The 25979-nt window shown below is 54.2% G+C and overlaps 2 protein-coding genes across 2 annotated transcripts; both read left to right on the top strand.

Annotated features, from left to right (window-relative positions):
• Positions 1-68: 68 nt before the first annotated feature.
• Positions 69-3408, top strand: Cdca5 (cell division cycle associated 5). The gene is made up of 6 exons (XM_048359654.1): positions 69-198; positions 337-431; positions 515-580; positions 662-697; positions 2220-2642; positions 2808-3408. The coding sequence occupies exons 1-6, from the start codon at positions 144-146 to the stop codon at positions 2886-2888; spliced, it is 756 nt and encodes a 251-aa protein (XP_048215611.1). The 5' UTR covers positions 69-143; the 3' UTR covers positions 2889-3408.
• A 15384-nt stretch (positions 3409-18792) lies between these two features.
• Positions 18793-25928, top strand: Naaladl1 (N-acetylated alpha-linked acidic dipeptidase like 1). The gene is made up of 18 exons (XM_048360689.1): positions 18793-19196; positions 19265-19437; positions 19518-19639; positions 19759-19881; positions 20598-20881; positions 20963-21064; positions 21742-21827; positions 21952-22071; positions 22791-22876; positions 22972-23035; positions 23123-23190; positions 23288-23379; positions 23470-23560; positions 24716-24797; positions 24906-25079; positions 25156-25243; positions 25339-25431; positions 25656-25928. The coding sequence occupies exons 1-18, from the start codon at positions 19012-19014 to the stop codon at positions 25840-25842; spliced, it is 2220 nt and encodes a 739-aa protein (XP_048216646.1). The 5' UTR covers positions 18793-19011; the 3' UTR covers positions 25843-25928.
• The last annotated feature ends 51 nt before the right edge of the window (positions 25929-25979 follow it).

Below are 25979 nucleotides of genomic sequence, written 5' to 3'. Positions count from 1 at the left end.
GCGCCGCGGCCTTCCTGGCTGGCGTCACTTCCGCTTCCGCCCGGGAGGGCGGGTAATTTGAACGCTCCCCGCAGCGGCCGCCGTAGCGGCTTGCTCTCGGTGCGGGCGCGAGCGTGCGTCGGCTGCGGCGGAGATCTAGACGGATGGTAGCTATGACTCCGAGGCGAGCGCGGTCCGGAGGGGCCGCTCGGCGCTCCGGTAAGCGGAGGGGCCCCGTCGTTTGGGAACACACACGCCTTCCCCTGCCGCCGAAGGAGACGAGACTCTCCGGAGATGGCGCTCCTCCCGCCACCCCCCTCCGCCCCCCCTCCCATGAACATTCTACCTCCCTTTCAGGGTCTAAGACCGCTTCCCCTACGAAGACCCCGCGCAGGTCCCAGCGGAAATCAGGTTCCGATCTCCCGAACGTCCTTCCTGAAATCTGGCCGAAGGTGAGTTGTTCAGGGTTTCCCGATTCCTGCCCTAGAGCCACCTGGACTGTAGTGTAAATCTCATCGTCGCTCCTCTTCTCCAGGCACCCCAAGCAGCTCCGGTCAGAAAGCCCATTGTCCTGAGGAAGATCGTGGCTCATGCTGTAGAGGTGAGGGCTAAGAGAGTGGGCTGTCTGTGGGAGGTCAAGCGTGAGTACCAGCGAATCGATCCGTTATTGTTGTCCCTACAGGTCCCACGGACCCCCTCGACTCGCAGGAGCCCTAGGGTAAGTTCATTGCCATCTGCTTGGTTGAGGGTGATCCAAGGGTGGTTATATTTACCCGGGAAACTCTTTTGCAATATTCTGAAACAATCTACCCTTGAACACTCATGCATTGCTAATCTTGATTGCTTCTTGCAGACATAATTTGTTTGGTTTTGTTTATTTGTGTGGTGGTACAGAAGTTTGACATCAGGACCTACCTAGGCAGGTTTTTAGGTCTTGATGCCCTGTGTATTTCTACTATTTTCCTTAAAAAGCTGAATGAACTGTCTCCTAACCATTCTATCTACCATCTAACCCAGTTTTTAAACTTTTTTTGTGTGTGTGCCAATCCTGGAGCTTGAACTCAAGGCCTGGGTATTATCCTTGAGTTGCTGTTGTTTCTCCTCAATACTAGTACTCTACCACTTAAATCACAGCTCTACTTCTGGCTTTTTTCTTTTTGGTGGTTAATTGGAGAGTCATAAGTCTTTCATGCCCAGGCTGGTTAAGAACTGCTATCCTCAGATCTCAGCTTCTTGAATATGTAGGATTACAAGTGTGAACCACCAGCACCCGGCCCTAACCCAGTTTGCTTTGTTTTTTTATTTATGGTTGTTATGAGTTTTGTGTGTGGTTGTTTTACAGTTTTAGCAGAACTTGTTATTAAGGATGTTTCAGTAAATAGGATATGTAAATATTATAATGAATGAGAAATGGTAAGTGGCTTGGAAAAACTCCTGAGCTTTACAAATGAGAAAGACTAAGGGATATAACTAAGGGATTACAGCATTGTGTACTAAGGCTAGCACTCTACCTCTTGAGCCACAGTGCCACTTCCGGCTTTCTGTGTATGTGGTACTGAGGAATCAAACACAGGGCTTTGTACATGCTAGACAAGCACTCTACCGCTAAGCCATATTCCCAGCCCTGACTTTTCTTTCTTTGTGTGTGTGTTGCTACCTAGGCTTGAACTCATGTCCAGGGTGCTCTCCCTTAGCTTTTTTTTTTTTTTTCTCTCAAGGCTGTCACTCTGTAACTTTGAGGTTATTACTGCTGGTTCATTAGAGGTATGAGTCTCGTGGACTTTTCTGCCTAAATTGGTTTCAAACTGTGATCCTCAGATCTCAGGCTTCTAAGTAGCTAGGGTTACAGGCGTGAATCATCAGGCCACAAGAATCTCCCCTCTCCTCTCCTTTAAAAAATTTTTGTTGTTGGTCTTTGTGCCTGGGCACTGTCCTTAAGCCTCTTTGGGCTCAAGGCTATCCCTCTACCATTGGAGCCACAGCACCACTTCAGGTTTCTGAGCGTTTGTTTAATTGGAGATAGGAGTCATATGGGGACTTTTCTGCTGAGGCTGGTTTCTGGCTTTGAACCTATCCTCAGATCTCAGCCTCCTAAGTAGCTAGGATTACAGGTGTGAACCACAGCACAAGTCAGGCTGCAAAATAAAATCTCTAGCCTTTGACCCCTCTGTCTCCTCAGGCCTTCATGGGGAGTGGTCTGCCAGAGTAACAGGGCCGCATTCTCTCCTTTCTTGGTGCAGATTGCCTTTTTCCTGGAGAAAGAGAATAACCCTCCTAACCAAAAGACCACTGAGGAGGACCTCTCCAAGATCAGTAGTGTCCCCGTGACCCCGAACTCCACACCTGTGCTGTCTACCCCGAACATCGTCAGATCCGACTCCCGGGAAGAGCAGGATGCCAGAGATGTGGAAATGGCTAAGAAAGTCAGGCGATCCTACAGCCGCCTCCAGACCCTCGGCTCCACCTCCACCCCCGGCCGCCAGTCCTGCTTTGGCTTTGAGAGCCTGGAAGACTTGTCCGGAGTCTCACCTGTGGTGTGTTCAAAAGCAACTGAGAACTCTAAGGCCCCTGCCAAGCCACTGGTCCCAGACCCGACCCTCCCTGGAATTTCCCCCCCTGTGGTGAAGGAGAAGCGGAAGAAGAGAAAGGTGCCTGAGATTCTGGTGAGTGCGGGCTGGGTCTTCTCTGTGGCAGTCGTGCCCTGTCCTTGTGCAAGAAGCCCAGGGCCAGGGTGTGGCTCTGGCTCCCAGGATGTGGGTGACCTGCTCCTGGCTGGCATGGCTGCCCTCCCCACTCACCGGCCCCATTTCTCTTCCCTCCCCCGCCAGAAATCGGAGCTGGATGAGTGGGCCGCGGCCATGAATGCCGAGTTTGAAGCTGCTGAGCAGTTTGATCTCCTGGTTGAATGAGATGACGTGGGGGTGAACTGGTTAACCGCTCCCTCCTCCTCTGTATATACTTCCCTCTCATGGGAAAGACACCTGGGTCCCCTGTGATGGCGTTGCTATCTGTGTAGGTGTCTGTGAGACCTGTCTGTCTGTCTACTTCTGAGTGAAACTCTCTTGACCACTCGCCGGTGTCCCGACCTGTCATCCTGTTCTTCCGACTGCCCCAGTGGGGACATGAGAGGCCACTTCTGCACTTGGGTGGAGCTGGTGGCTCTAAACCAGCCTGCACAGAAACAGGCCCTACAGAGGCTGGCCAGCCTCCAGCCGTCTCCAGAGTTGCTCTCTGTGGGCGTCAGTGGGTCTTAGCCACCAGCTGTTCTATGTAAAGAGGTTTGGGATTCAATTCTGTGGATAATCCAAGAGAATTCACATTCCGGGAGTCAGTTCTGCTTGCGAGGAAGAAGCTAGACGTTGATGTTGAGCCCATAGAGCCCAAGTTTCCAAGGACCCTTGGCTGGGTTTCGGGCTAAATCCTCCCTAGTAGGAGCTCTGTTTTGGGGTGTTTTGTTTTGTTTTGTTTTAATTGGTCATGGGGCTGTCCCTAAGTTCTTCTGTTCAAGGCTCTACCGCTTTGTGAGCCACAGTGCCCCTTTTGGCTTCATGGTGGTTACTTGGAGATAAGAGTCTCATGGGCTTTCCTGCCTGGGCTGGCTTTGAACCATGACCCTCAGATCTCAGCCTCTTGAGTAGCTAGGATTATAGGTGTGAGCCACAGGCAACTGGCTCCCCCTCTTGTATCTTACAAAATGAGCTGCTTAGAGTCTTGGGTTTCTGCATGTGGATGCAGAGGTCACAGTGCCTCAGCATTTTATGATGATACTGGTACATTTCCAAGCAGCTCTCCACATACCAGGAAGCTGCAGGCTGGTTTTCAGCTTCCTTGTGCTTGCGTGGGGTCCCTGCCAAGGCAAGTCCTGGGAGTGGAAATGGGGGAGGGGGGGCGTCTCATTGCCTCTGGAGAATTGTTGCCACCTCTCCTTTTCCTCAGTTCTCTTAGAAATCGCCCTCTGCCCCCTGACTCCTGTCCTGACTCCTCTCCTCTCCGTGCATCTGCACTTTGGGTTTGCGACTTCACACAAGTCGAAACGGAGGGGGGCGGGGAGGGCCCTGGAGGGGTGCCAGCCTGGTAGGCACAACTGGAGCCATCTCAGAGGCCTAGACTTGTACATCCAACACCTCATCCTCTGTCTGACTCTGCAAGCAAGTCTCCTGGCCAGAGCCAGGCCTGATGCCCTTGTCCAGACGGAAGCTGAAGAGCCCTGGCCTCGCCCGGCAGGGCGGAGTGTGGGACGCGTCTTGTCGGGCAGGAGTGGATCTCATCCCTGCCGACCCATCCCTGTCCCAGATTGCGGTTGAAGGGAAAGCGGGTTTTGTTTCGATTAAAGAGTTTATCTGTTCATAGAGTGCGCTGGAGCGGGTTTTGTTTTGATTAAAGAGTTTATCTGTTCGTAGAATACGCTGGTTTTGTTGGGTTGAAGTCACGTGGAGGGTGTAAAGTCCAGGATGCCAAGCCTTGAGCCGTGTCCCCGGGGCTGTCCCTCTGCCAGGCCCACTCCTATCATCCGTTTCTTCTCTGTCATCATTTGGGCCATCCTCCTGGGTAGGACTGTCTAGATTGGACATCTGGAGGCAAGTCCCACCCACCTGGTCCCAAGGGAAGAGACTGGTTTGATTGGACATCTGGAGGCAAGTCCCACCCACCTGGTCCCAAGGGAAGAGACTGGGTTGGATTGGACATCTGGAGGCAAGTCCCACCCACCTGGTCCCAAGGGAAGAGACTGGGTGTGATTGTGGCTGCTTAGGCCTCTCCCACCCTGAGGAGAAGTGAGCCACTGGATTCCCTCCAGAGCCAGCCCTGGCGCCTCAGGCTTCTTGGAAGCAGCCCGTGGCCCTTGCTGGAAGCTTAGCCTGTGTTCAGCCCAGCTGTGAGGGCTGCGGGGGCGGGGGCCTCTAGGGAGCTGCTCAGAGACGCCGTTCCGACATGAGGGCCATTTATGCAGGTGGCACTAGTGACCCCACCCCTTTGTTTTATGGTCTTGGGTCTTGAACTCGGCCTGGACGCTGTCACTGAGCTCTTTTGCTTAAGGTTAACACCATTTTTGCGGGGGGTGGGGTAGGGGTGTGTGCAGCAGTCCTGGGGCTTGAACTCAAGGCCTGGGCTCTACCTCTGGGCTGCTTTTGCTCGAGGCTAGCACTCTGCCACTTGAGCCACAGCGCCACTTCCGGCTTTTTCTGTGTATGTGGTACTGAGGAATGGAACCCAGGGCTTCATGCATGCTAGACAAGCGCTCCACCACTATGCCACGTTCCCAGCCCACTCTACCGTTTTCAGCGACAGTGCCACTTCTGGTTTTCTGGTGGTTAATTGAAGATAGAGTCTCCTGGACTTTCTTCCTGGGTTGGCTTTATTCCGAGTAGCTGGGATTACAGATAACCTGTTCAGCTCTGTCCTTTCATTTGCTTCTCAGTGACTGACATTCTTTCCCCTGGTGCTAGTGCTGGGGTCTGTGCTCTGGGCCTGAGTGCTCTTTTCTAGCTCTCAGCTTTTTTGCTCAAGGCTGGTGCTCTGCTGTTTGAGCCATACCTCCATTACAAGCCGTTTGCTGGCTAACTGGAGATGAGAGTCTCATTGACTTTCCTGCCAAGGGGCTTCAAAGTGGGTCCTCAGGCCTCTGCCTCCTGAGTGTTACAGGTGTGAGCCACCAGTGTCTGGCCTTGACACAGATGAGTTCTGTAACCACAAATGGGAGAGATTTCCTACTTTAAAAAAAATTTAACAAAAAGATGAGATCCTTGAAATACCATCTTCTCAATTCTATTCTCCCCATATACATGTATTTAAAGGGAGTCAATGTGCAAAATCTGTTCACATGTAGCTTTGGTAAGATGCTGGATGCCTAGAAAATTTGAACTTCAAGCTAGGAATGTGGCTTAGTGGTAGAGTGCTTGTCTAGCATGCATGAAGCCCTGGGTTCCATTCCTCAGTACCACATAAGCAGAAAAGGCTGGAAGTGGCGCTGTGGCTCAAATGATAGAGTGCTAGCCTTGAGCAAAAGAAGCTCAAAGACAATGCCTAGGCCCTGAGTTCAAGGACTGGCCAAAAAAAAAAGAATTTCACTGGGTGCTGGTGGCTCACTTGTAATCCTAGCTACTCAGGAGGCTGAGATCTAAAGAGTGCGGTTCATGGGCTGGGGATATGGCCTAGTGGCAAGAGTGCTTGCCTCGTATACATGAAGCCCTGGGTTCAATTCCTCAGCACCACATATACAGAAAATGGCCAGAAGTGGCGCTGTGGCTCAAGTGGCAGAGTGCTAGCCTTGAGCAAAAAGAAGCCAGGGACAGTGCTCAGGCCCTGAGTCCAAGCCCCAGGACTGGCCAAAAAAAAACAAAGAGTGCGGTTCAAAGCCAGCCTAGGCAGAAAAGTCTGTGAGACTCTTCAGTTAACTATCAGAAAACTGGAAGCGGCCCCGTGGCTCAAGTGGTAGAGCACTGGCCTTGTGCTGAAGAGCTCGGGGACAACACCCAGGCCCAGAGTTCAAGCCCCATGACCGACAAAGGAAAAATCAAATTTCAGATCCTGAATGTGTGTGTGTGATACTGACAAACTGAAGGCTTCATGTATGGTAGATAAACACTTTACCACTGAACTCCAGGCCCAGCCCTGAATAATTTATTCTTGCGCCCACGTGCCGAATGTCTCAGGCAGTATACTGACGGAGTATTCCTCTTTGTCATGAAGTTGAGCGTCGTGGCATCCTGTGTTGGGCCGCTGGTGATCTCGAGGGCTCTGGCTTGCTGGGTGGCACTGTTTGGGAGCCAGGGCAGGCTGGGGAGGGCGAGGTTGGTACGCGTGGGTCGCCAACCAGGCCCATGTCTTCCTCAGCCTTCCAGGGGCAGGAGAAGAGCCCACTCTGGACAGGGGGTGCCACCTGTCCAGCAGAAGCCTGAAGAATTTCAGGGCTCCAAGGATCCAAATGAGCAGGTGACAGCAATCACCAGGGCCTCCCGAGGCAGTGGAGGACGGGGGCTGGGGGGGGGGGCGTGTTGGGGAAGCTCTTTCTCTGGCTAGGTGGAGACTTGAACTCCCTTGGTCACACTTGGTCCTCCCACAGTGGCCTCCGGCTGCTGGGGCATCTGAAACCTCCCCTTCATACCTCCTACCCCCCCTCCCCACCACCTTCCTGCGTGGGTGAGGGCAGAGGGTGCAGCAAGCCCCCCACCTCCCAGCAGGGGGATGGCAGGGCCCGCAGGGGGAGGGGGGGACTGCGGCTGCTGGTCACGAGGGCACCTTCTCTGAAAAGCCATCTTCTGTGGATCGAATGCTAGACAGAGCCCACGGTCAGATTCCTGTGTGCGCTCCTCAACGCTGCTGACACCAAAGACTCGGAATCGTAAGGCTGAGTGGGGGGCAGGTGGGGGAGGAGGAGCAGCAGGGAGCACCGCTCAGTCCTGGGCTGTGCAGGGGTGAGGCCTGTCAGGACTAAAGGCTCCCAGGTCTCCGGCTGGGCCAGCCCCCTTTGCTCCCTACCCAGCTTACAGACACTGACACTGGTCTGACCGCCATCGCTTACTTGCCCAGAGACTCAGATATCCAGGATAATCTGTTCCTCGATCCGGAAGACTGGGGTCCCAAACAAACCTCAAGAGAGATGAGGCATTTGCAGAGCGAGTGCATGAGGTGAGCGGAACAGGGCAAGCGAGGGCAGGATGGAGGCCGCGCGTCTCCTACTGCTGCTAGCCTGGCTCCTTTGGTTGGTTGGTTGGTTTTTGTCCTAGTATTGGGGTTTGAACTCAAAGCCAGTATGCTGTCCCTTCGCTTTCTTTGCTCATGGCTGGCTGGCACTCTACCACTTGAGCCACACAGTCCCACTTTCAGCTTCGTAGTGGTTAATTCTGAGATGAGAGTCTCACAGCGTTTCCTTCCTGGGCTGGCTTTGAACCTTGATCCTCAGATCTTAGTCTCCTGAATAGCTAGGATGACGGGCGTGAGCCACTAGCGCCTAGACCAAGCCTGGCTCTCAGGTGGGGCTTTGGGCGGATGCTGTAGGTTCCTATCCCCTTGCCCTGCTTTGCCCTGGCCTGCACTGGGTCTGTCGGCGTGACTTTGCTACATCACCTTCCCCGTCGCAGGGGTCCCCCCGGGTGCGGGGGCCGTGGGCACGCCACAGCTCTTCCCTTTCCATCCTGTGTGTCCATGTTGCCTGGAAGGTGGGAAGACCAGCGAGGGCAAATCAGGGAGCTTTTTCTTTTTTGTTGTTGCGTCGGTCATAGGGCTTAAACTAAGGGCCCTGAGGGCTGGGGATATGGCGTAGTGGCAAGAGTGCTTGCCTCGTATACATGAGGCCCTGGGTTCGATTCCCCAGCACCACATATACAGAAAACGGCCAGAAGTGGCGCTGTGGCTCAAGTGGCAGAGTGCTAGCCTTGAGCAAAAAGAAGCCAGGGACAGTGCTCAGGCCCTGAGTCCAAGGCCCAGGACTGGCCAAAAATAATAAAAACTAAGGGCAAGGCTAGAGCTCTATGGCTTTGAGCCATAGCACCACTTCTGGTTTTGTGGTGGTTAATTGGAGATAAGAGGCTCATGGGCTTTCCTGCCTGGGCTGGCTTTGAACCGAGATCCTTAGATCTCAGTCTCCTGAGTAACTAGGATTAAAGGCATGAGCCACCATTGCCTAGCAAGAAATGGATATATTTCTAAAGGCTTATGACTTGCCAAAGTTGAACCAAGAAAATGAAAAACAGCCTAAACAGGTCTGTAATTAGAGACTGAAGCAATAATGAATCTCCTAAAGCCAGCCACTGGTAGCTCATGCCTGTAATGGTAGCAACTCAGGAGGCTGAGGATCTCAGTTCAAAGCCAGCCCAGGCAGTAAAATCGGTCAGACTTTTATCTCCAATTAAACACCAGAAAACCAGAAGTGGCACTTTGGCTCAAAGTGGTAGAGCACCTTGAGCAAAAGAGCTCAGGACAGTACCAGGCTGTGAGTTCAAGTCCCACTATTGACAAAAAAAGAGAACTTCTCCATAAAGAAAAGCCCAGGGGGCTGGGAATGTTGCTTCGTGGTAGAGTGCTTACCTTACATGCATGAAGCCTGGGTTTGATTCCTTAGCACCACATAAACAGAAAAAGCTGAAAGTGTCGCTGTGGCCAAGTAGTAGAGTGCTGGCCTTGAGCAGAAGGAAGCCAGGGACAGTGCTCAGGCCCTGAGTCCAAGCCCCAGGACTGGCAACAAAAAAAAGCTCAGAACCAGACAGATTCACTGCTGAATTCTATCAGACCTCTAAAATACAGCAATTCTCCCCAAACTATTCCATAAAACAGGAAGATAAGTATTCTTCCAAACTCATTCTACAAAACTGGATCACTGTGATACCAAAAGTGAACAAATATATAACAACAACAACAACAAGAAATAACAATTTTCCTGATAAACACAGACACAAAAATTGTTCTTGCAAGGCACCAGTAGCTCACACTGTAATCCTAGCTGAGCAGGAAGCTGATATCTAAGGATCAAGGTTCAAAGCCAGCCTGGGCAGGAAAATTCAGACTTCTCTCTAACCAGCAAGCCTGTAATCCTAGCTACTTAGGAGACTGAGATCTGAGGTTCATTGTTCAAAACCAGCCCGAGCAGACAAATCTATGAGACTCAAATCTCCAACGGGCAAAAAACTAGAAGTGGAGCTATGACTCAAGTCATAGCTTTGCACCAGCCTTGTGCAAAAATGCTAAGAAATAGTGCCCAGGCTCTGAATTCCTGTTCTAGTACACACACACACACACACACACACACACACACACACACACACACTTAAAGGGAGGGAAGAAAAGAAAGGAAGGGAAAGCTGGATTAGTTCCTCTGGGGACCAACCCTACATCGTAATCTAATTTTGATTCTGATTTCCTGAGTGGCTGAGTCACATGTTGACAATGCCTTCTTCAATGGTGCACCAAAGATGGGGCTTCGAGTGAACCCCTGGTCCCTGTGGCTGGTGCTGAGGACAGGAGGGTGGAGGTTGCTTTGGGGAGAGCCTGGAGAGCTTAGGGGGGTCTCTGTGAACTTTAGGCTTCTGGATGAAGTGGGCGTCACCCAGATGGAAAACCTGGCCTTGAGGGAGAAGCTGCAAAGCCTGGTAAGACTCAGCCTGTCCAGGAATCCGCCCCGACATGCCTCCTCCCTCCCACCCCACCCCACCCCACCCGGCGCCGGGGCTGTGTGGCTCCGCTGCCCACTGGTGCCCTTCCACCACCCGCTGTTCCAGTCTACGGCGTTGCACCAGAGCGTGAGGGAGGAAATCCTGGCCTATCAGGAGGAAGCTGATGGGGCTCAGGAGGAAGAAGCTGATCGTGACTGTGACCGTGATTACAGTGATGATGATGATGACGACGACGACGACGACGACGAGGAGGAGCCACCCGTGCTGATCCAGGGGCTGGGGCAGGAGGGCGCAGAGGTGGGCTGGAGGGAGGACTCCTGTCCAGCAGTCCTCACCAGGGCCTCCGCCACCTCTCCCTGCCACAGCCCACCTGACTTTCCCGGCGTCCACCGTACGCACAGCCGGCCCTGGACTGGCCCGGGAAGCGGATGCCTTGCTAGGTCTCAGCAATAAATTCCGCCTCTGAGCTGCAGCATCACTGTGGCCTTGTTAGGTCAGGACACTGACCAGCGCATAGGGTGTGAAGGAATTCACCAAGAGGCCCGGGGGGGGGGGGGGCGGAGAGACACACAACACAGTATCTGCCCTGAGTGGGGTTAGAGCTTTGTTGTTGTTGTTCTTAATCTGGGGCTTGAACCCAGGGCCTGGGGGCTGTCCCTGCGCTCTGCCACTTTGAGCTACAGTGCCACTTCCGGTTTTCTGGTGGTTAATTGGAGATAAGAGTCTCACTGACTTGGCCTGCCTGAGCTGCCTTAAAACTGTGTTCCTCAGGTCTCAGCTTCCTGTGGAGCTAGGCTTCTAGGTGTGAGCCACCAGAGCCTGGCTTAAGCTATTTTATTTATTTATTTTTAAAGCATTTCAGATGTAGAAGGAAAGTGGAGTGTGATGCTCATGCCTATAATCCTAGCTAGTCAGGAAGCTGAGATCTGAGGGTTGCTATTTGGCTGGAGCCAAAAGGTAGACAAATCTGAGAGTCTCTTGTCCTGTTAGCCAGCAAAAAGCTAGAAGTAGGGGTGTGGCTCAAGTGGGAGAGTGCTAGCCTTGAAAGTGGGGAGCTGAGGAGAGCAAGAGGCACTGGGTTCAAGCCCCAGTACTGGCACGAAAAAGAAACAAAGGAAAGGAAGGAAGGAAGGAAGGAAGGAAGGAAGGAAGGAAGAAAGGAAGGAAGATATCTAGAAGGACTGTGGACTGCTGACATTTTGTTTTGTAAGTTTGAGTTCAGCTCGCTGTTCCTGGAGACCGCCGGAGTATCTCAGTGTAGCCAATGGGAGTTAGTTATCAGCTCATACAATCCAGAGTGTAACCAATGGGAGTTAGTTATCAGTTCATACAATCCTCAGTGTAGCCAATGGGAGTTTAGTTATCAGTTCATACAATTCTGCCCAAACAGGATGCCGGGAGGGTTCTGCTTTAGTTCAGAAAAACAGTTTCTGCAAAACCAAGCAAAACAGCCTTCCTGCCAGACAGAATGGAGGCTTTCACACAATGGGATCAGCTGGGCTCATTTGAGTTGGAGGCCTCATACTTTCTGACCTGAGATCCAGGGGTGGGAAGAGCCAGCACTTGCTACCTCAAATAAGCTGGGGGGAGGGGGGAAGGGGGAGGATGGGGCTGTGAAGGAGAAGAGGTCATGGGGACTCCACTCCACAGGGCCCACCACCCTGCAGGCATAAAGAGCCATCTGGATTTTGGCCATTGGACCTTGAGGGCTCCACCTAACAGGAAAGTCCATGAGACCATTATTTCTAATTTAACCATCAATGTCCAGAAGTAGGGGGCTGGAAGGTGGCCTAGTGGTTGTAAGGTTTGCCAGAAAGGAAACCCACACGTGGTTCAGACAGAAAGGAGTTTATTGAGGGGAAAGCACACTGCCAGCCCACACAAGATGGAGGCGTGGGGAGACAGAGGGGAAGGAAGAAGGGAAAAAGAGAGAAAAGGAAAGAGTGGGGACCGTGTTAAGCTGGATTATATAGGAAAAAGCGGGAGATATGGCCAGGTGGGTTGGATGTGACCCCAGAGAAGGGGGAGGTAACTGCCTCCAGGTGTGCTAGCTACCTAGGTAACTCAAGTACTGGGCGCAGACTTAAACAAGTGGGGGCGTCTGCATGGAGCCCTCCTGGGGGTGGACCTTACAGTGGTAGAGTGCCTAGCATGCATGAAGCCCTGGGTTCGATTCCTCAGCACCACATATAAACAGAAAAATCTGGAAGTGGCACTGTGGCTCAGTACTAACCTTGAGCAAAAGAAGTTTAGGGGACAGTGCCCAGGCCCTGAGTTCAAGCCCTAGGACTGGCACAAAAAGAAAAATTTAGAAAATCCAAGCATGAATGAATGGCTCACAGGCTGAGACCTGAGAATCACAGTTGCAAGCCAGCTCCAGCAGAGAAACCTGTGAGACTCTTTATCATGAATTAATCACCCAAAAAACAGAAGTGAGGCTGTGGCTCAAGTGGTAGAGCTCTAGCCTTGAACACAAAAGCTCAGGGACAGCATTCAGGCCCTGAGCTCAAGCCCCAAAACAGCGCACACAAACATACATGAAGAAAAGAAAGATGGGGCTGGGGATATGGCCTAGTGGCAAGAGTGTTTGCCTCCTATACATGAAGCCCTGGGTTCAATTCCCCAGCACCACATATACAGAAAACGGCCAGAAGGGGCGCTGTGGTTCAGGTGGCAGAGTGCTAGCCTTGAGCAAAAAGAAGCCAGGGACAGTGCTCAGGCCCTGAGTCCAAGCCCCAGGACTGGCCAAAAAAAAAAAAAGAAAGAAAAGAAAGAGACAGAGAGAGAAAAGGAAGGAAAAGAAAAGAACCGGGTACTCGTGGCTCATGCCTGTAATCCTAGCCACTCAGAAGGCTGAGATCTGAAGATCATGGCTCAAAGCCACCACGGGCAGGAAAGTCTGAGACTCTTTGTTTTGGACGAGGGGGCTTGAACTCTGGCCTGGGCGCTGTCCTTGAGCTCTTCATCTCAAGGCTAGCACTCTACCACTTTAATTCACAGGGCCACTTCTGGTTTTCTGGTGGTTCATTGGAGACAAGAGTCTCATGGACTTTCCTGCCCCAGCTGGCTTTGAATTGTAATCCTTAGATCTCAGCCTTCTGAGTAGCTAGGATTACAGGCCTGAGCCACTGGTGCCAGGCTCCTCCTGTTTTTTGTTTTTTTTGCCAGTTGTGGGGCTTGAACTCAGGACCTGAGCACTGTCTCTGAGCTTCTTTTGCTCAAGGCTAGCACTCTGCCACTTGAGCCACAGCATCGCTTCTGGCTTTTTCAGTGATACTGAGGAATGGAATCCAGGGCTTCATGCACACTAGGCCAGCACTCTACCACTGAACCACATTCCCAGCCTCTGTGAGACTCATCTCCAATTAACTACCAGAAAACTGGAAGAGGTGCTGTGGCTCACAGTGATAGAGCGCTAGCCTTGAGCAAAAGAGCTTAGAGACAGTGCCTAAGCCCTGAGTTCAAGCTCCATGACTGACAAAAAAAAAAAAAAAGGAAAGAAGGGAGGGAGGGAGGAAGGAAGGAAGGAAGGAGGGAAGGAGGGAGGGAGGGAAGGAAAGAAGAAAGGAAGGAAGGAAGGAAGGAAGGAAGGAAGGAAGGAAGGAAGGAAGGAAGGAAGGAAGGAAGGAAAGAAAAGCAATGATGTGGAAAATGATGAAAGGGGTTGAACTGTGTGTGCCCAGGGTAGAGTCTGGCCTTCCCCTGGGGTGTGGTAAGAGGCAAAGCCAAGGAGATGAGCCAGCGCCAGGAGCTGGAGTATGGAACTTTCTTGTGAGGTGCCAGACTTTGAAGTCAGGCCCCACCACGTGAACCCCATTTTAGAATCGAACCCTGAGCCAATCAGATTTGTACCTGTGTTCTAATCTTGCTTGCACAGCTGATTGTTGTAACCTTGTTCTTTGCCTTTATAAGCCCTGTGTAATCACAGCTCGGGGCTTCCTCCTAACCTCCGCTGTGTCGGTGGGTAGGACGAGGCCCGAGTTGGCAGCTCGTTAAATAAAGCCTTGCCTTGCTTTTGCATTTCGGAGTGTCTGAATCTCGGTGGTCTTCTTGGGGGTGGTCTTGCAACTTGGCACAACATTTGGGGTTTCGTCCGGGATAGCCCCAGAGACCCCGTGATCCCAGACTCCGAAGGTAAGAAAACAGCGCTCTTCATTTGTCTTGTCCTGTAATTTGTCTGTTTGTCTGTTTTGCTTTTGCTTATACTTGTAGGGCACGAGTCAGTTTGGTTTTTGGCCGGAACTGACCAGGAGGGCCTCCTAAACGAGACTCAACCCGCCCACCTTGTACTTGGGTCTGCTCCTTCTGCTTATCTGGCAGGAGGTTGTGGGCCAACTTGGGTCCACTCCTCCTGTACCCTGGCAGGAGGTTGTGGGCCAACTTGGGAGATCTCCAACTCGTAACTCGGGTCCACTCCTTCTGCACCCTTGCAGGAGGTTGTGGGCCAACTCGGGTCCACTCCTCCTTGCAGGAGGTTGTGGGCCAACTCGGGTCCATTCCTTCTGCACCCTTGTAGGAGGTTGTGGGCCAGCTTGGGAGATCTCCAACTCGTAGCTTTTCTTAGGCCTGTGTGTTTTCCTCCTTTTGTATTACATCTGATCAGAGCTATGGATAACGTTCTATCTTGAGGACCTCCATCTAGCCCCCTAGACTTGATCCTAGCTCACTGGAGGGAGGTTAAGGCGATAGCTCATTTTTGTGTGTTTCTTTCTTGCACTGTGCCTGACTGACAAACGGATGATGGGGAACGTTGCTTCCACTCCCCTGGACTTGACTTTAGCTCATTGGAAAGATGTACAGGCGATGGTTCACAGAGTGTGAGTGTCCACAAAAAGAACTCTAGGGGACCCCCACCCAGCCTTCTTAAGCAGAAAATTGTTTGGTGCGCTAAAATGTTTTACTAAGACTAAAAATGTTTTACTAAAACTATCAAGCCCTGGAAAATGAGGCTGGAGAATGCTAAAATCATTTGTTAAAGGTTTTTGTCTTAAAATGTACGGCCGATGCTTATTCAGCGCGCTTTAAGATCTTTTGAAAATGGATGTGTGTGTGCATGTGTGAGTGTGAACATGTTCAAGACTGCAGTATGATGCAAAACTAAGTTTAAATTCAAAGGTCTTCATGCCATGCAGTAACTGGGACTGAAGAAAAAAAAAAAAAAGAGGCTCTTTTGAAACAAGCAGCCCATAAGCAAAGGGCAGCACCTGGTTTCAGATTGCCTGTGAGCTTCAGTTTTTCTGATGCAGATAAAAGCTAAAGTGTTGTGTTAGTGTTAGAAAGGCTTTGGAAATCAAGAATACATTTCTAGATAAGAAATTTGGAAGTAAAATTGTCCTAAATAATTATTGCAAAGTGAGAAAAGGAGAATTATGGCTGGCTACCAAAATGTTTAATTGCCATTCCAGCTTCTTTGTAGGTTTTTTGTAACAGTTTCCAGCAGGCCCACAGAGAAGCACAGGTGAATCCTACAAGTTTGTCAGGATCTAATACTGGCCCTTAATAAGTTCCAGGTAAGAGCATGCTTAAAAACTACTTCTGTGTGGACCACCTTGTTGCTTCTAATTGGAGTAAAGTGGCCTTTTGTAAGACTCACTGATCTGAATCTGCGGTTCGAAGCCAGCCCGGGCAAAGAAAGATCCCTGTGAGAGACTTGTCTCTAATCAGCCAGCAGAGTGCTGGGAACGGAGTAGTGTGGAGCTCAAAAGTGGTACGGTGCTAGTCTTGAGCTGGAGAGCTGAGGGACAGCACTCAGGCCCTGAGTCCAAGTCGAAAGTCACTCCTCCTGGGACAAAAGTGATGGAGCATCCAGAGGCAGTAAGCCACTGCTTGGATGGCAGAGATGGTGTCAGATCCTAGAGTCACTACTGTTGGCCTTTCAAAAGTTAAAGCCGGGAAGTCCTAGAAGAATAGTTCATAAGCATGCCTTTCCAATGCCCATGTCTGTCTACTGGGCAGGAATTTGCCAGTCATCTGTGATAGTGGTTAGTAAGGGTAAGTTTGTCAAATGAGAGGATAGATTAAAATCTCACCCCCATTTACTCAAAGCCCTGACTGGCCGTAAGAATTTTAAGCTGATACATCTGTTTAGGAAAGAAAGCTTGTAGACCTGAGATTGTGTTGTGTCCTTATTGAGATCTGTTAAAGGCCTGTCAGCTTGCCAATGCCCCCAATCAACAGATTAACCACGGTGGAAGGGACCCTAGACGGCATCGCCACTTGGGTTCATTGCTTCCACCCCAGGCCAGCTGACCCCTTTGCCCTGGATGACAACTACCGTGATGGAACATGGGAGGTCTCCAAGCACCCAACTCAGCCGCTTTGCCTTCGCCTCAAGAAAAGAAAGTTAGACTGAGACTAAGGTTATAGGTTCCTGGCTAGGTAAGGTCTACGCCCCTGAGTCAGCCTGAAGAAGTTACAGAAGATGGATGATCTTCACCCATCAGCCCCCCTTTAAAATCAAGGGACCAGAGTTGTTTTTGTGAAGATGAGGCAGGATAAACTAGAGGCATGCAAAACAGAGGTACAGAGACTATTCTTGTAAGAAATGGTGACAGGCCCTTTGGTTACTACATTGGGCCCTACTGGCCCATGCCTTACCTCTATATCATCCCCTAGACATGCAAGCCATTGAAATGGACAGAATGGAGCCATGATTGGCTCCCAAGGTACCAAAAAGAAAAAGGGGGAAATGAGGTGCCAGACTTTGAAGTCAGGCCCCACCACGTGAACCCCATTTTAGAATCGAACCCTGAGCCAATCAGATTTGTACCTGTGTTCTAATCTTGCTTGCACAGCTGATTGTTGTAACCTTGTTCTTTGCCTTTATAAGCCCTGTGTAATCACAGCTCGGGGCTTCCTCCTAACCTCCGCTGTGTCGGTGGGTAGGACGAGGCCCGAGTTGGCAGCTCGTTAAATAAAGCCTTGCCTTGCTTTTGCATTTCGGAGTGTCTGAATCTCGGTGGTCTTCTTGGGGGTGGTCTTGCAACTTGGCACAACACTTGTGTTTTCTCTAGTCTTGATGACACAGGAGACAGATTGCTAGTGGAGTGGAGAAAAGGTGTTGGACTGGAGGGGAGGGCCACAGAGTGGGCCAGGAAGGAAGGAAGAAGAGAAAAGCAACAGGGTACAGGTCCTAGGGAGCCAGCCATCATGCGAAGAAGGTGCAAAGACTGGATGCCCATAGGCTTTAGCTAAATGAGGTGATTTCCATCAACAACCACATTCTAAATGTTCAGGGAGGGACCATACTTCCTACCCAGTCAAGGTGGGATAAGGAAAACCGACCAAGTTCATGGGTGATACCAAAGGCAGTGCAGACACCAATGGACTCTGTGACACTCTCTCTCTCTCTCTCTCTCTCTCTCTCTCTCTCTCTCTCTCTCTCTCTCTCTCTCTCTCCTGGCTGGGTTGGCTTGGAATAGTGGTCCTCAGATGCCACAGGCATGGGCCACCAGTGCCTGGCAGTCTGTGATGACTTGAGTGTCACCTAGACAGACATTCATACAGCACACTTACCCGCCCTGTCTCCCACCAGTCCAGGTGTTCAAAGGGCCAAGTCCTCCCAGGAAAGGGTGGGGCTGCTGCCTCCAGTGTCCGACTCTCACCTTATCAGGTGACCTTGGCAACCAGCCTGTGTCACCAGGAGCAGGCACTCATCCTGTGTCATTTCGTGCAGGTGTGTGCTCCCTACAGATGAGCTTCTGATAAGATCCAAGGTCTTATTCAAGATATGGCTGATAACCAACGACCTGCCTACCTCTCCTGCTGGACTCTGTTACCCCTTGGCAGGTCACAGACCTACCATGGCTGAACAAATGCATACATATAGTGAAGGAGTGAATAAAGAGGGATGGAAGGTGGGAGGAAGAGAGGGAAGGGGTGGGGATAAAGGGACAGGTAGATGCATGGATGAATTCCACATACAGCCAGGAGATGGAGGACAAAGTCACTTTGTATGGGTTTCCAGTTACAGGCTCAGAAACACCCTAAGAGCCTCTGCCCCCCATTTCCTCCCAGAGGTTGGAGCCCCTCCGAGCAGAACCGGAACACTCTCTCAGGTCCTCTTTCCTCCTTTAGCTGAGGCTTTGTGGCCCAGGGGTGGCAGGTAGGGAGGGCGAGCACACCACACGGCTATTTCTAGAGCCTCCCTTGCTTAGTATTTATTATATGACTATGAATGAAGACAACATCCCAGTTTTGTGAACTAGGCCCTATCATCCCCATTTCCCGAGAAGCTGAGTGGCTTATCCAGGGTCACGCAGCTGCTGTCACAGAAGGTCTAATTGTATTTATTTCGTATGCCAGTACTGGGACTTGGACTGTGGGCCAGGGCACTGTGTCTTCGCTTTTTCATTCAAGGCTGGTGCCTCTACCACTTGAGCCACACCCAAATCTGGCTTCCTGGTGGCTCATTGGAGATAAGACTGTGATGGATTTTTCCCTCACTAGGCTGTCTTCGAACCATGATCTTCAGATCTCAGCCTCGGGAATAGCTAGGGTTCTAGATGTGAGCCACTGGTTCCTGGCTCACAAGAATCAGATGTGAGTCGAAAAATATGCTCGAGGGCTGCGCCAGAGACCGAGTGACACCAAGCAGACCTAGGCGGTGACAGTGGCAGGCGGCAGGGCCTGGGTCCCAGGCTTGGTGTGGCATGTCTCCGATAGGGGAGCCCTGGGTGAGCCCCTTCCCTTCCTGGGCCCATGTCCTGTTGTGCCGGTGCCCTCCGGTGCCTCCCAGCTGCCAGGTGCAGAGTGTGGCTGGGCTTGAGTGACGAGTCCCTTGCTGGCACTGTGACATGTCCCCCTCACTCTTCTGCTGTCGGGGCAAAAGGGCAGCACCCCTTACCTGCTGGGTAATGGTTAACCAGGCGTACACCCCTTCTTTAAGAGGCCTAACCAGGGGCACCCAGCTAGCCAGGTGTCCGGGATGCACTGGGCGAAGGTGGTAGGCTTGGCCGTGGGTGTCTGTGCCATCTTGGCACTGGGGATCATCCTGGGCCACTTTGCCATCCCCAAAGCCACGGACCCACCAGCACCCCAGGACCTGGACCAGGAGATCCTGAACACCGTCCTTGGACAGCTAGATGCCAGCAAGATCCGGGAGAACCTTCGGTGAGTGGCGCCTGGGTCCCCTCCCCGGGTGGGCCAGAGCCCCCCCCTGACCCCTCTCTGGCCCGCAGAGAGCTCTCCGAGGAGCCGCACCTGGCCTCCAGCCCCAGGGACGAGGCCCTCGTGGAGTTCATTCTGCAGCGCTGGAAGGACCCGACGTCCGGCCTGGACTCGGCCGTGACCTCCGCGTACGAGGTGCTGCTGTCCTTCCCCAGCCGGGAGCAGCCCAACCTCGTGGAACTGGGTGAGGTTCCTGCCCTGGCTGGGAAGGTGTGGGGGTGTGGAGGGAGGGGGGGCTCCTGACTCTGCCGGGCCCTTCCGCAGTGGACGCCAATGGGATCGTCCTCCATGCCTTCCAACCCGGTGAGGAGAACCTGACCGGGGAGCAGGCGGGACCTGATGTGGTGCAACCCTATGCGGCCTATGCCCCTCCGGGAACCCCACAGGTGGGGCTGGCTTCGCCCCCTCCCCCCCCCCCCCCGCCCCCGCTAGCGCTCAGCTCCCCTATTTCCGCCCAGTCTTCCTGGCTAAGCCCAGCGCTGGGGATCCCCCCTCTCGGCACTAGGGCCCCCTGGTCTACGCCAACCAAGGCACAGAAGATGACTTCAAGTGGCTGCAGGCGCAAGGCATCACACTTGAAGGCACCATTGCCCTGACTCGCTATGGGGGCGCCGGGCGTGGGGCCAAGGTGAGCAGTGCCCCGCGCAGGGGTGCGGGGGGGGTGGGGGGGGAGAAGGGCCATCTCTCGGGGCAGGAGAGGCGAGGGCATCCCTGAAACAAACAAAAACGAAAACTAAACATCCCGAGGCTGGGAGTGTGGCCTAGCGGTAGAGCGCTTGCCTAGCATGCATGAGGCCCTGGGTTCGATTCCCCAGCACCACATACACAGAAAAAGCCAGAAGTGGCGCTGTGGCTCAAGTGGTAGAGAGCGCTAGCCTCGAGCAAAAAAGAAGCCAGGGACAGTGCCCAGGCCCTGAGTTCAAGCCCCAGGACTGACAAAAAAAAAACAACAACCCAAAAAACCAATCCAACAATAAAACCAGAAACCTAGGGCTGCATGCATATGGCTTAGGGGTAGAAAGCTTGCCTCACGTACATGAAGCCCAGGGTTCAGTTCCCCGGCGCCACATATAAAACAAAACCTAAACATTCCCAGGAGCACTGGCTTGGTTATACTGAAGAGTCCTTGCTGTGGCAAGGAGTACTGCCACACGTACCTTACGTGAACACCATCTTGCCCATTGGAAGATGGAGTAGTCCCAGCTTTTACTCAGAGAAGGAAGGGAGGGAGGGAGGGAGGGGGAAGGAAAGAGGGAAGGAAGGGGAGGAGGGGAGGAGGAAGAGAGAGAGGGAGGGAGGGAGGGAGGGAGGGACGCAGGACTCAGCCTTCTCGGCCTCCCGCAGGCGGTGAATGCGGCCAAGCACGGCGTGGTGGGGGTGCTGGTGTATACGGACCCTGCCGACATCAACGATGGGAAGAACTTGCCCAACGAGACCTTCCCCCACTCCTGGGGCCTGCCTCCCTCGGGCGTGGAGCGAGGCTCCTACTATAAGTATTTTGGGGACCCTCTGACTCCTTACCTACCAGCCCATCCTGCTTCCTTCCGTCTGGACCCTAACAACGCCCCTGGATTTCCTCCAATTCCTGCCCAGCCCATTGGCTTCCAAGAAGCGAAAGAGCTGCTCTGGTGAGCCCAGGCCCGGGGGCCCCCCCCACCCATCCGGGGCCGCCCAGCCGGGGCACTGAGGGGCTTCTCTCTCCTTCCCAGTCACCTCAGTGGACCCTCAGCTCCAGACTCCTGGAAAGGGGCGCTGGGCTGTGACTACAACCTGGGCCCTGGCTTCTCCACGAGCAGCTTCCCCACAGGCAGGTGAGCAATGGGGGGGGAGGGAGGCTTCAGCTCAAGGGTTTATGTTCTTGCTTAGCTTTTTGCTCTACCCCTTGAGCCGTACTTCCATTTCCATTCAAGTCTTATTTTCCTACTAACTTTTTTTTTTGTCTTCTCATCTCAAGGCCTAGCCTTATCCCTTTCTCTCTTTCTCTCTTGGACCCCCCCAAAATATGTGTCCTGTTTAGGGGAACCCTGAAATCCCCTGCCCCTCCCACACGGCAGCCGTCCAGCCGTCCGTTACCTTGAACGTGCCAAGATGGCTGCCCCGTCAGGGCCTGGGCCACTCCTGCCTGGTGTCACCTCCCTGCCAGCTGTGTCCCTGGCGACGTGGGGGGCTGCCCTCCCCCAAGGCCTTGTTCCCTCGCTTGTGGTCTGTGGCTCTCGGAAGAGGGGGTTCCGGCTCAGCTCACCCCCACGCAGTGCCGTCTGTCTCAGTCACTGGGCAGAGTCTGGGAAGGCTAGGGCACGCGCACATATACAGTGTTACTTAGGGACTGAGCCAAGAGACGACTCCAGTCCCAAGGGCTGGGCTGGGGCCTTCAAGGACAAGTGACTCAACCTTGACCCCTTCCCTCTGTGGGCCTCAGCTTGTCCTGCATTGGGTAGGGGGACACTGAACAGGGCCAAGACTTTTGTCCCTCCCATCGCCTCCTCAGCATGGTGAAAATGAGCGTCCACAATCAGCTGGTGCTGAGGAATTCCTCCAACGTCCTGGGCATCATCCGCGGGGCCGTGGAGCCTGGTGAGCCCCCGTGCGCTGAGTCGAGAGCCCACCATGCCCCGAGCCAACCCCCAGCCCGCTCCTGCCCCCCCCACCCCGCCGTCCGCCTCCCTCCTCTCCTCCCTCTGACTCCTCCTCCTGCCAGATCGCTATGTGGTCTACGGAAACCATCGGGACAGCTGGGTCCACGGCGCTGTGGATCCCAGCAGCGGCACCGCTGTCCTCCTGGAGATCACGCGCGTCCTGGGGACCCTGCTGAAGAAGGGTGAGGCGGCCCCTCCCCTAGTGCAAAGACCCACTCCCCCCTCTCATTCCTATTCTGTGTGTCTGGGCTCTGGTATTTGAACTCAGAGCCTGGTCACTGTCTGAGCTTTTTTTTTTTTCCCCACCAGTCCTGGGGCTTGAACTCAGGGTCTGAGCACTGTCCCTGGCTTCTTTTTGCTCAAGACTAGCACTCTGCCACTTGAGCCACAGCACCACTTCTGGCCGTTTTCTGTATATGTGGTGCTGAGGAATCGAACCCAGGCTTCATGTATATGAGGCAAGCACTCTACCACTAGGCCATATTCCCAGGCCCCCCCCCCCTTTTTTTTTTCTCAAGGCCGGTACTCTAGCAGTTGAGCCACAGCTTCACTTCTGGCTCTTTGGGTGACTAACTGGAGATAAGAGTCTCACAGACCTTCCTCCTCGGGCTGGCTTCCAACCATGATCCTCAGATCTCAGCCTCCTGAGTGGCTGGGATTATAGGTGTGAGCCACTGGCACTGGGCTTATTATTATTATTTTTTAATGAACATGGTTACAGAAAGGAAGCAGGGCATCTGGAGGAAGTGACTGCTCTGTGTGTGTGTGTGTGTGTGTGTGTGTGTGTGTGTGTGGTGTTGGGGTGGGGTATCTCCTGGAAGGCCTGTCTGGAGGCGGCCCTCCTCCTTCCCATGTCCCCCGCCTTCTGGGCCCCCCCCAACCCTTCCTGGCCCTCCACCAGGTACCTGGCGGCCCCGCAGGTCCATCATATTTGCCAGCTGGGGGGCCGAGGAGTTTGGGCTCATTGGCTCCACAGAATTCACTGAGGTGAGCGAGTTCCGCAGGCCAGGGTGGGAATGGGGGTCCCAGGGTGGGGCTGGCGAGGTCTGAGGTCACCCTCTCGCACGCGCCACACCCCGCAGGAGTTCTTCAGCAAGCTGCAGGAGCGCGCAGTGGCCTACATCAACGTGGACATCTCAGTGTTTGGTAGGGGGTGGGCGCTGGGGGGGGGTGGGGGGGGAAGAAAGAGGCCAGGAGCCAGGTCCAAGCAGTCCTCCCCTGCTCCCCCCACAGCCAACGCCACCCTCCGGGCCCAGGGGACACCCCCGGTACAAAGCGTCATCTTCTCTGCAGTCAAAGAGGTGCGGGGGGCGGGGCGGGGGGGCGGTCGGGGGGAGACCTGGAAGCCCGGGTCTGGACAGCGGGCCGACCTAGACTCCATTTCCCTGGCCATCATAGATCAGTGCGCCGGGTCCCAGCGGGCTCAGTATCTACGACAACTGGATCCGGTACTCCAACCGCAGCAGCCCCGTGTACGGCCTGATCCCCAGGTGAGCCGGGGAGCAGACGGGGGGGGGGGCAGCGCCCCGCGTGGGGGCCGGCTCAGCGCCCTGAGCGCCCTCTTCTTCCCGCTTCCGCAGCATGGGCACCCTGGGCGCCGGCAGTGACTACGCACCCTTCATTCACTTCCTCGGCATCTCCTCCATGGACCTCGCCTACACCTATGACCGGGTGAGCAGGCACCCCGACCTGTCCCCCGTCCGCCCTGCCCCTGGTGGGCTCCCCCCCCATCCCCCCCGGCCTCAGCAATCCTGCCGGGGTGTTCTGCAGCAGACTGGGCTCCTTTCCTTGGTAGCTGTGCAACCTGCGGCAAGCTCACTTCTTTATGTCTGCTTACTGTACTACCGCATGTAAAATGCTACTAATTATAAGATGCACCATCCGGTTCTGCGTTATTTAGGAGGGAGGAAAACACCAGACCCCACTGCCAATCAAGTGTAGATGATACTGACTGAAAGAGGCTCCGAGATCTTGACAAGTAGGGAGGGTGGCTTGTTTCAGCATGGATTAACATGGAGCGAGGGAGGTTCTTAGCATCGGCGGGAGGACACACAAGCAGGCGAGGGCTGAGGAGTGCCCGGCCTGCCCTCCCTACTGGTGCCCGGACACCTTAGCTTGTACGGGGGAGCTGGGACTGGAGGCCCCTATCTGCCTCCAAAGCCCCGCGCTGCTCCTTTCCGTGAAACTGGAAATCAGCCCTGGCCCAGCTCTGTCTCTTATGCTGGTGATGTAGACAACTAAATCCTTCTGAGCCTCGGGTTCCTCTTCAGGAGGCTGCAATCTGAGGATCAAGGTTCCAAGCCAGCCTGGGCAGGCAAGTCTGTGAGCGTCTTATCTTTATTTATTTATTTATTTTTTGGCCAGTCCTGGGCCTTGGACTCAGGGCCTGAGCACTGTCCCTGGCTTCTTCCCGCTCAAGGCTAGCACTCTGCCACTTGAGCCACAGCGCCGCTTCTGGCCGTTTTCTATATATGTGGTGCTGGGGAATCGAACCTAGGGCCTCATGTATCCGAGGCAGGCACTCTTGCCACTAGGCTATATCCCCAGCCCCGCGTCTTATCTTTAGTTAAAGTGGAAATGGAGTTGTGGCTCAAGCAGTAGAACACCAGCCTTGAGTGAAAAAGCACCTAGGCCTTGAGTTTAAGCCTCAGTACACACGTACGTACACACACACACACACACACGGATGAGAAAGAAGAAATCCTACACATGATCTTAATCAAAGGCCAAGAAGTGATATCGATTGGAAATCCTAGAATCTATCTACCTCATGAGACAGTGCCCCCACACTGTAGCTGTACCCATCTCCCACGCCTTGTTCCTTAGAGCAAGACCTCCGCCCGCATCTACCCCACCTACCACACGGCCTTCGACACCTTTGAGTACGTGGAGAAGTTTGTGGATCCTGGTGAGAAGCGGGACGGGGTCCTCCTGAGAGGGAAGGGGGGGGTGGCGGGGGCGGGGAGGGGGGAGGATGGGCTGCTGCAGACTCGGCCCTGGCCTCGTCTTCCCGCAGGCTTCAGCAGCCACCAGGCGGTGGCCCGGACGGCAGGGAGCGTGCTTCTCCGGCTCAGCGACAGCTTCTTCCTGCCGCTCAACGTCAGCGACTACAACGAGACTCTCCGCAGCTTCCTGAAGGCGGCGCAAGACCACCTGGGGCCCCTGCTGGAGCAGCAGGGCATCGGTCTGGGTACTGATTCCTCCCGATACGGGGCCCGGGGGAGCCCTGAGCCCCCAGCGCTAAGCCACCGGCTGTTTCCTCCCAGGGCCTCTGGCGACCGCGGTGGAGAGGTTCGAGGCGGCAGCTGCAGCCCTGAGCCAACACATAGCGACGCTCGCGAGCAGCAGCCCAGAGTGAGCGGGGGCCGCGCGCGCCCCGGCCGACGCCGGCGGGCAAGATGTCGGGCTGGCAGCCGGCTTCCGGCTTCCACAGGTGTGGTCTCCTCCAGCCCCCTGCAGGTCCGGGCAGTCAACGACCAGCTGATGCTCTTGGAGAGGGCCTTCCTGAACCCCCGGGCGTTCCCAGAGGAGCAGTACTACAGGTGAGCCGGACCCCAAGGCCCGGGCGGTGCCAAGGGGAGGCGGCACAATGGCCACCTACTGGAAGGCGCGGGTCGCCTCATGCCTCAGGCAGGAATGTGGGACCCGCACTGAGGTGGGCCCCCATTTTGCAGATGGTGAAGGGGGCTTCGGTGCCCGTGTGCAGCAGCTGGGTGAGGTCCAGGCTTAGTCCCCCACTGACCTTCATCCTGTTCCTTCTTGTCAGCCACGTGCTCTGGGCCCCCCGCACCGGCCCCGCCGCCACATTCCCAGGCCTGGCGAACGCCTGCGCCAACGCCCAGGGCACGAGCCCCGGGTCCGCGGCTTGGGCTGAGGTGCGGCGGCAGCTCAGTGTGGTGGTGGCGGCTCTGGAGGGGGCAGCGGCCACCCTGAGGCCCGTGGCTCACCTCTGAGACACCGGCTGGGTCTCCCGCGCCTCCTTCACCTGCCTGCGCTCACCTGGTTTCCTCGAGTACAGCTGTTCCTGGGGCGGAGGCCGGGAGGCACAGGACCGGGGGACCCTCGGAGGCACAGGACCGGGGGACCCTCG

The sequence above is a fragment of the Perognathus longimembris genome, chromosome 13 (genome assembly GCF_023159225.1).
Source record: "Perognathus longimembris pacificus isolate PPM17 chromosome 13, ASM2315922v1, whole genome shotgun sequence".
Lineage (NCBI taxonomy): Eukaryota > Metazoa > Chordata > Mammalia > Rodentia > Heteromyidae > Perognathus > Perognathus longimembris.
This window is presented reverse-complemented; position numbering and strand designations above follow the sequence as displayed.

Excerpts from the sequence above, each read along its gene's own strand:
- Cdca5 (XM_048359654.1), top strand. The coding sequence starts at position 144 with ATGGTAGCTATGACTCCGAGGCGAGCGCGGTCCGGAGGGGCCGCTCGG. Across the intron at positions 199-336 it reads AGGGGCCGCTCGGCGCTCCG|GGTCTAAGACCGCTTCCCCT; the intron begins GTAAGCGGAGGG and ends CCTCCCTTTCAG. Across the intron at positions 2,643-2,807 it reads GAAAGGTGCCTGAGATTCTG|AAATCGGAGCTGGATGAGTG; the intron begins GTGAGTGCGGGC and ends CTCCCCCGCCAG.
- Naaladl1 (XM_048360689.1), top strand. The coding sequence starts at position 19,012 with ATGCACTGGGCGAAGGTGGTAGGCTTGGCCGTGGGTGTCTGTGCCATC. Across the intron at positions 19,438-19,517 it reads GCCCAACCTCGTGGAACTGG|TGGACGCCAATGGGATCGTC; the intron begins GTGAGGTTCCTG and ends GCCCTTCCGCAG. Across the intron at positions 23,380-23,469 it reads GTGTACGGCCTGATCCCCAG|CATGGGCACCCTGGGCGCCG; the intron begins GTGAGCCGGGGA and ends CCGCTTCCGCAG.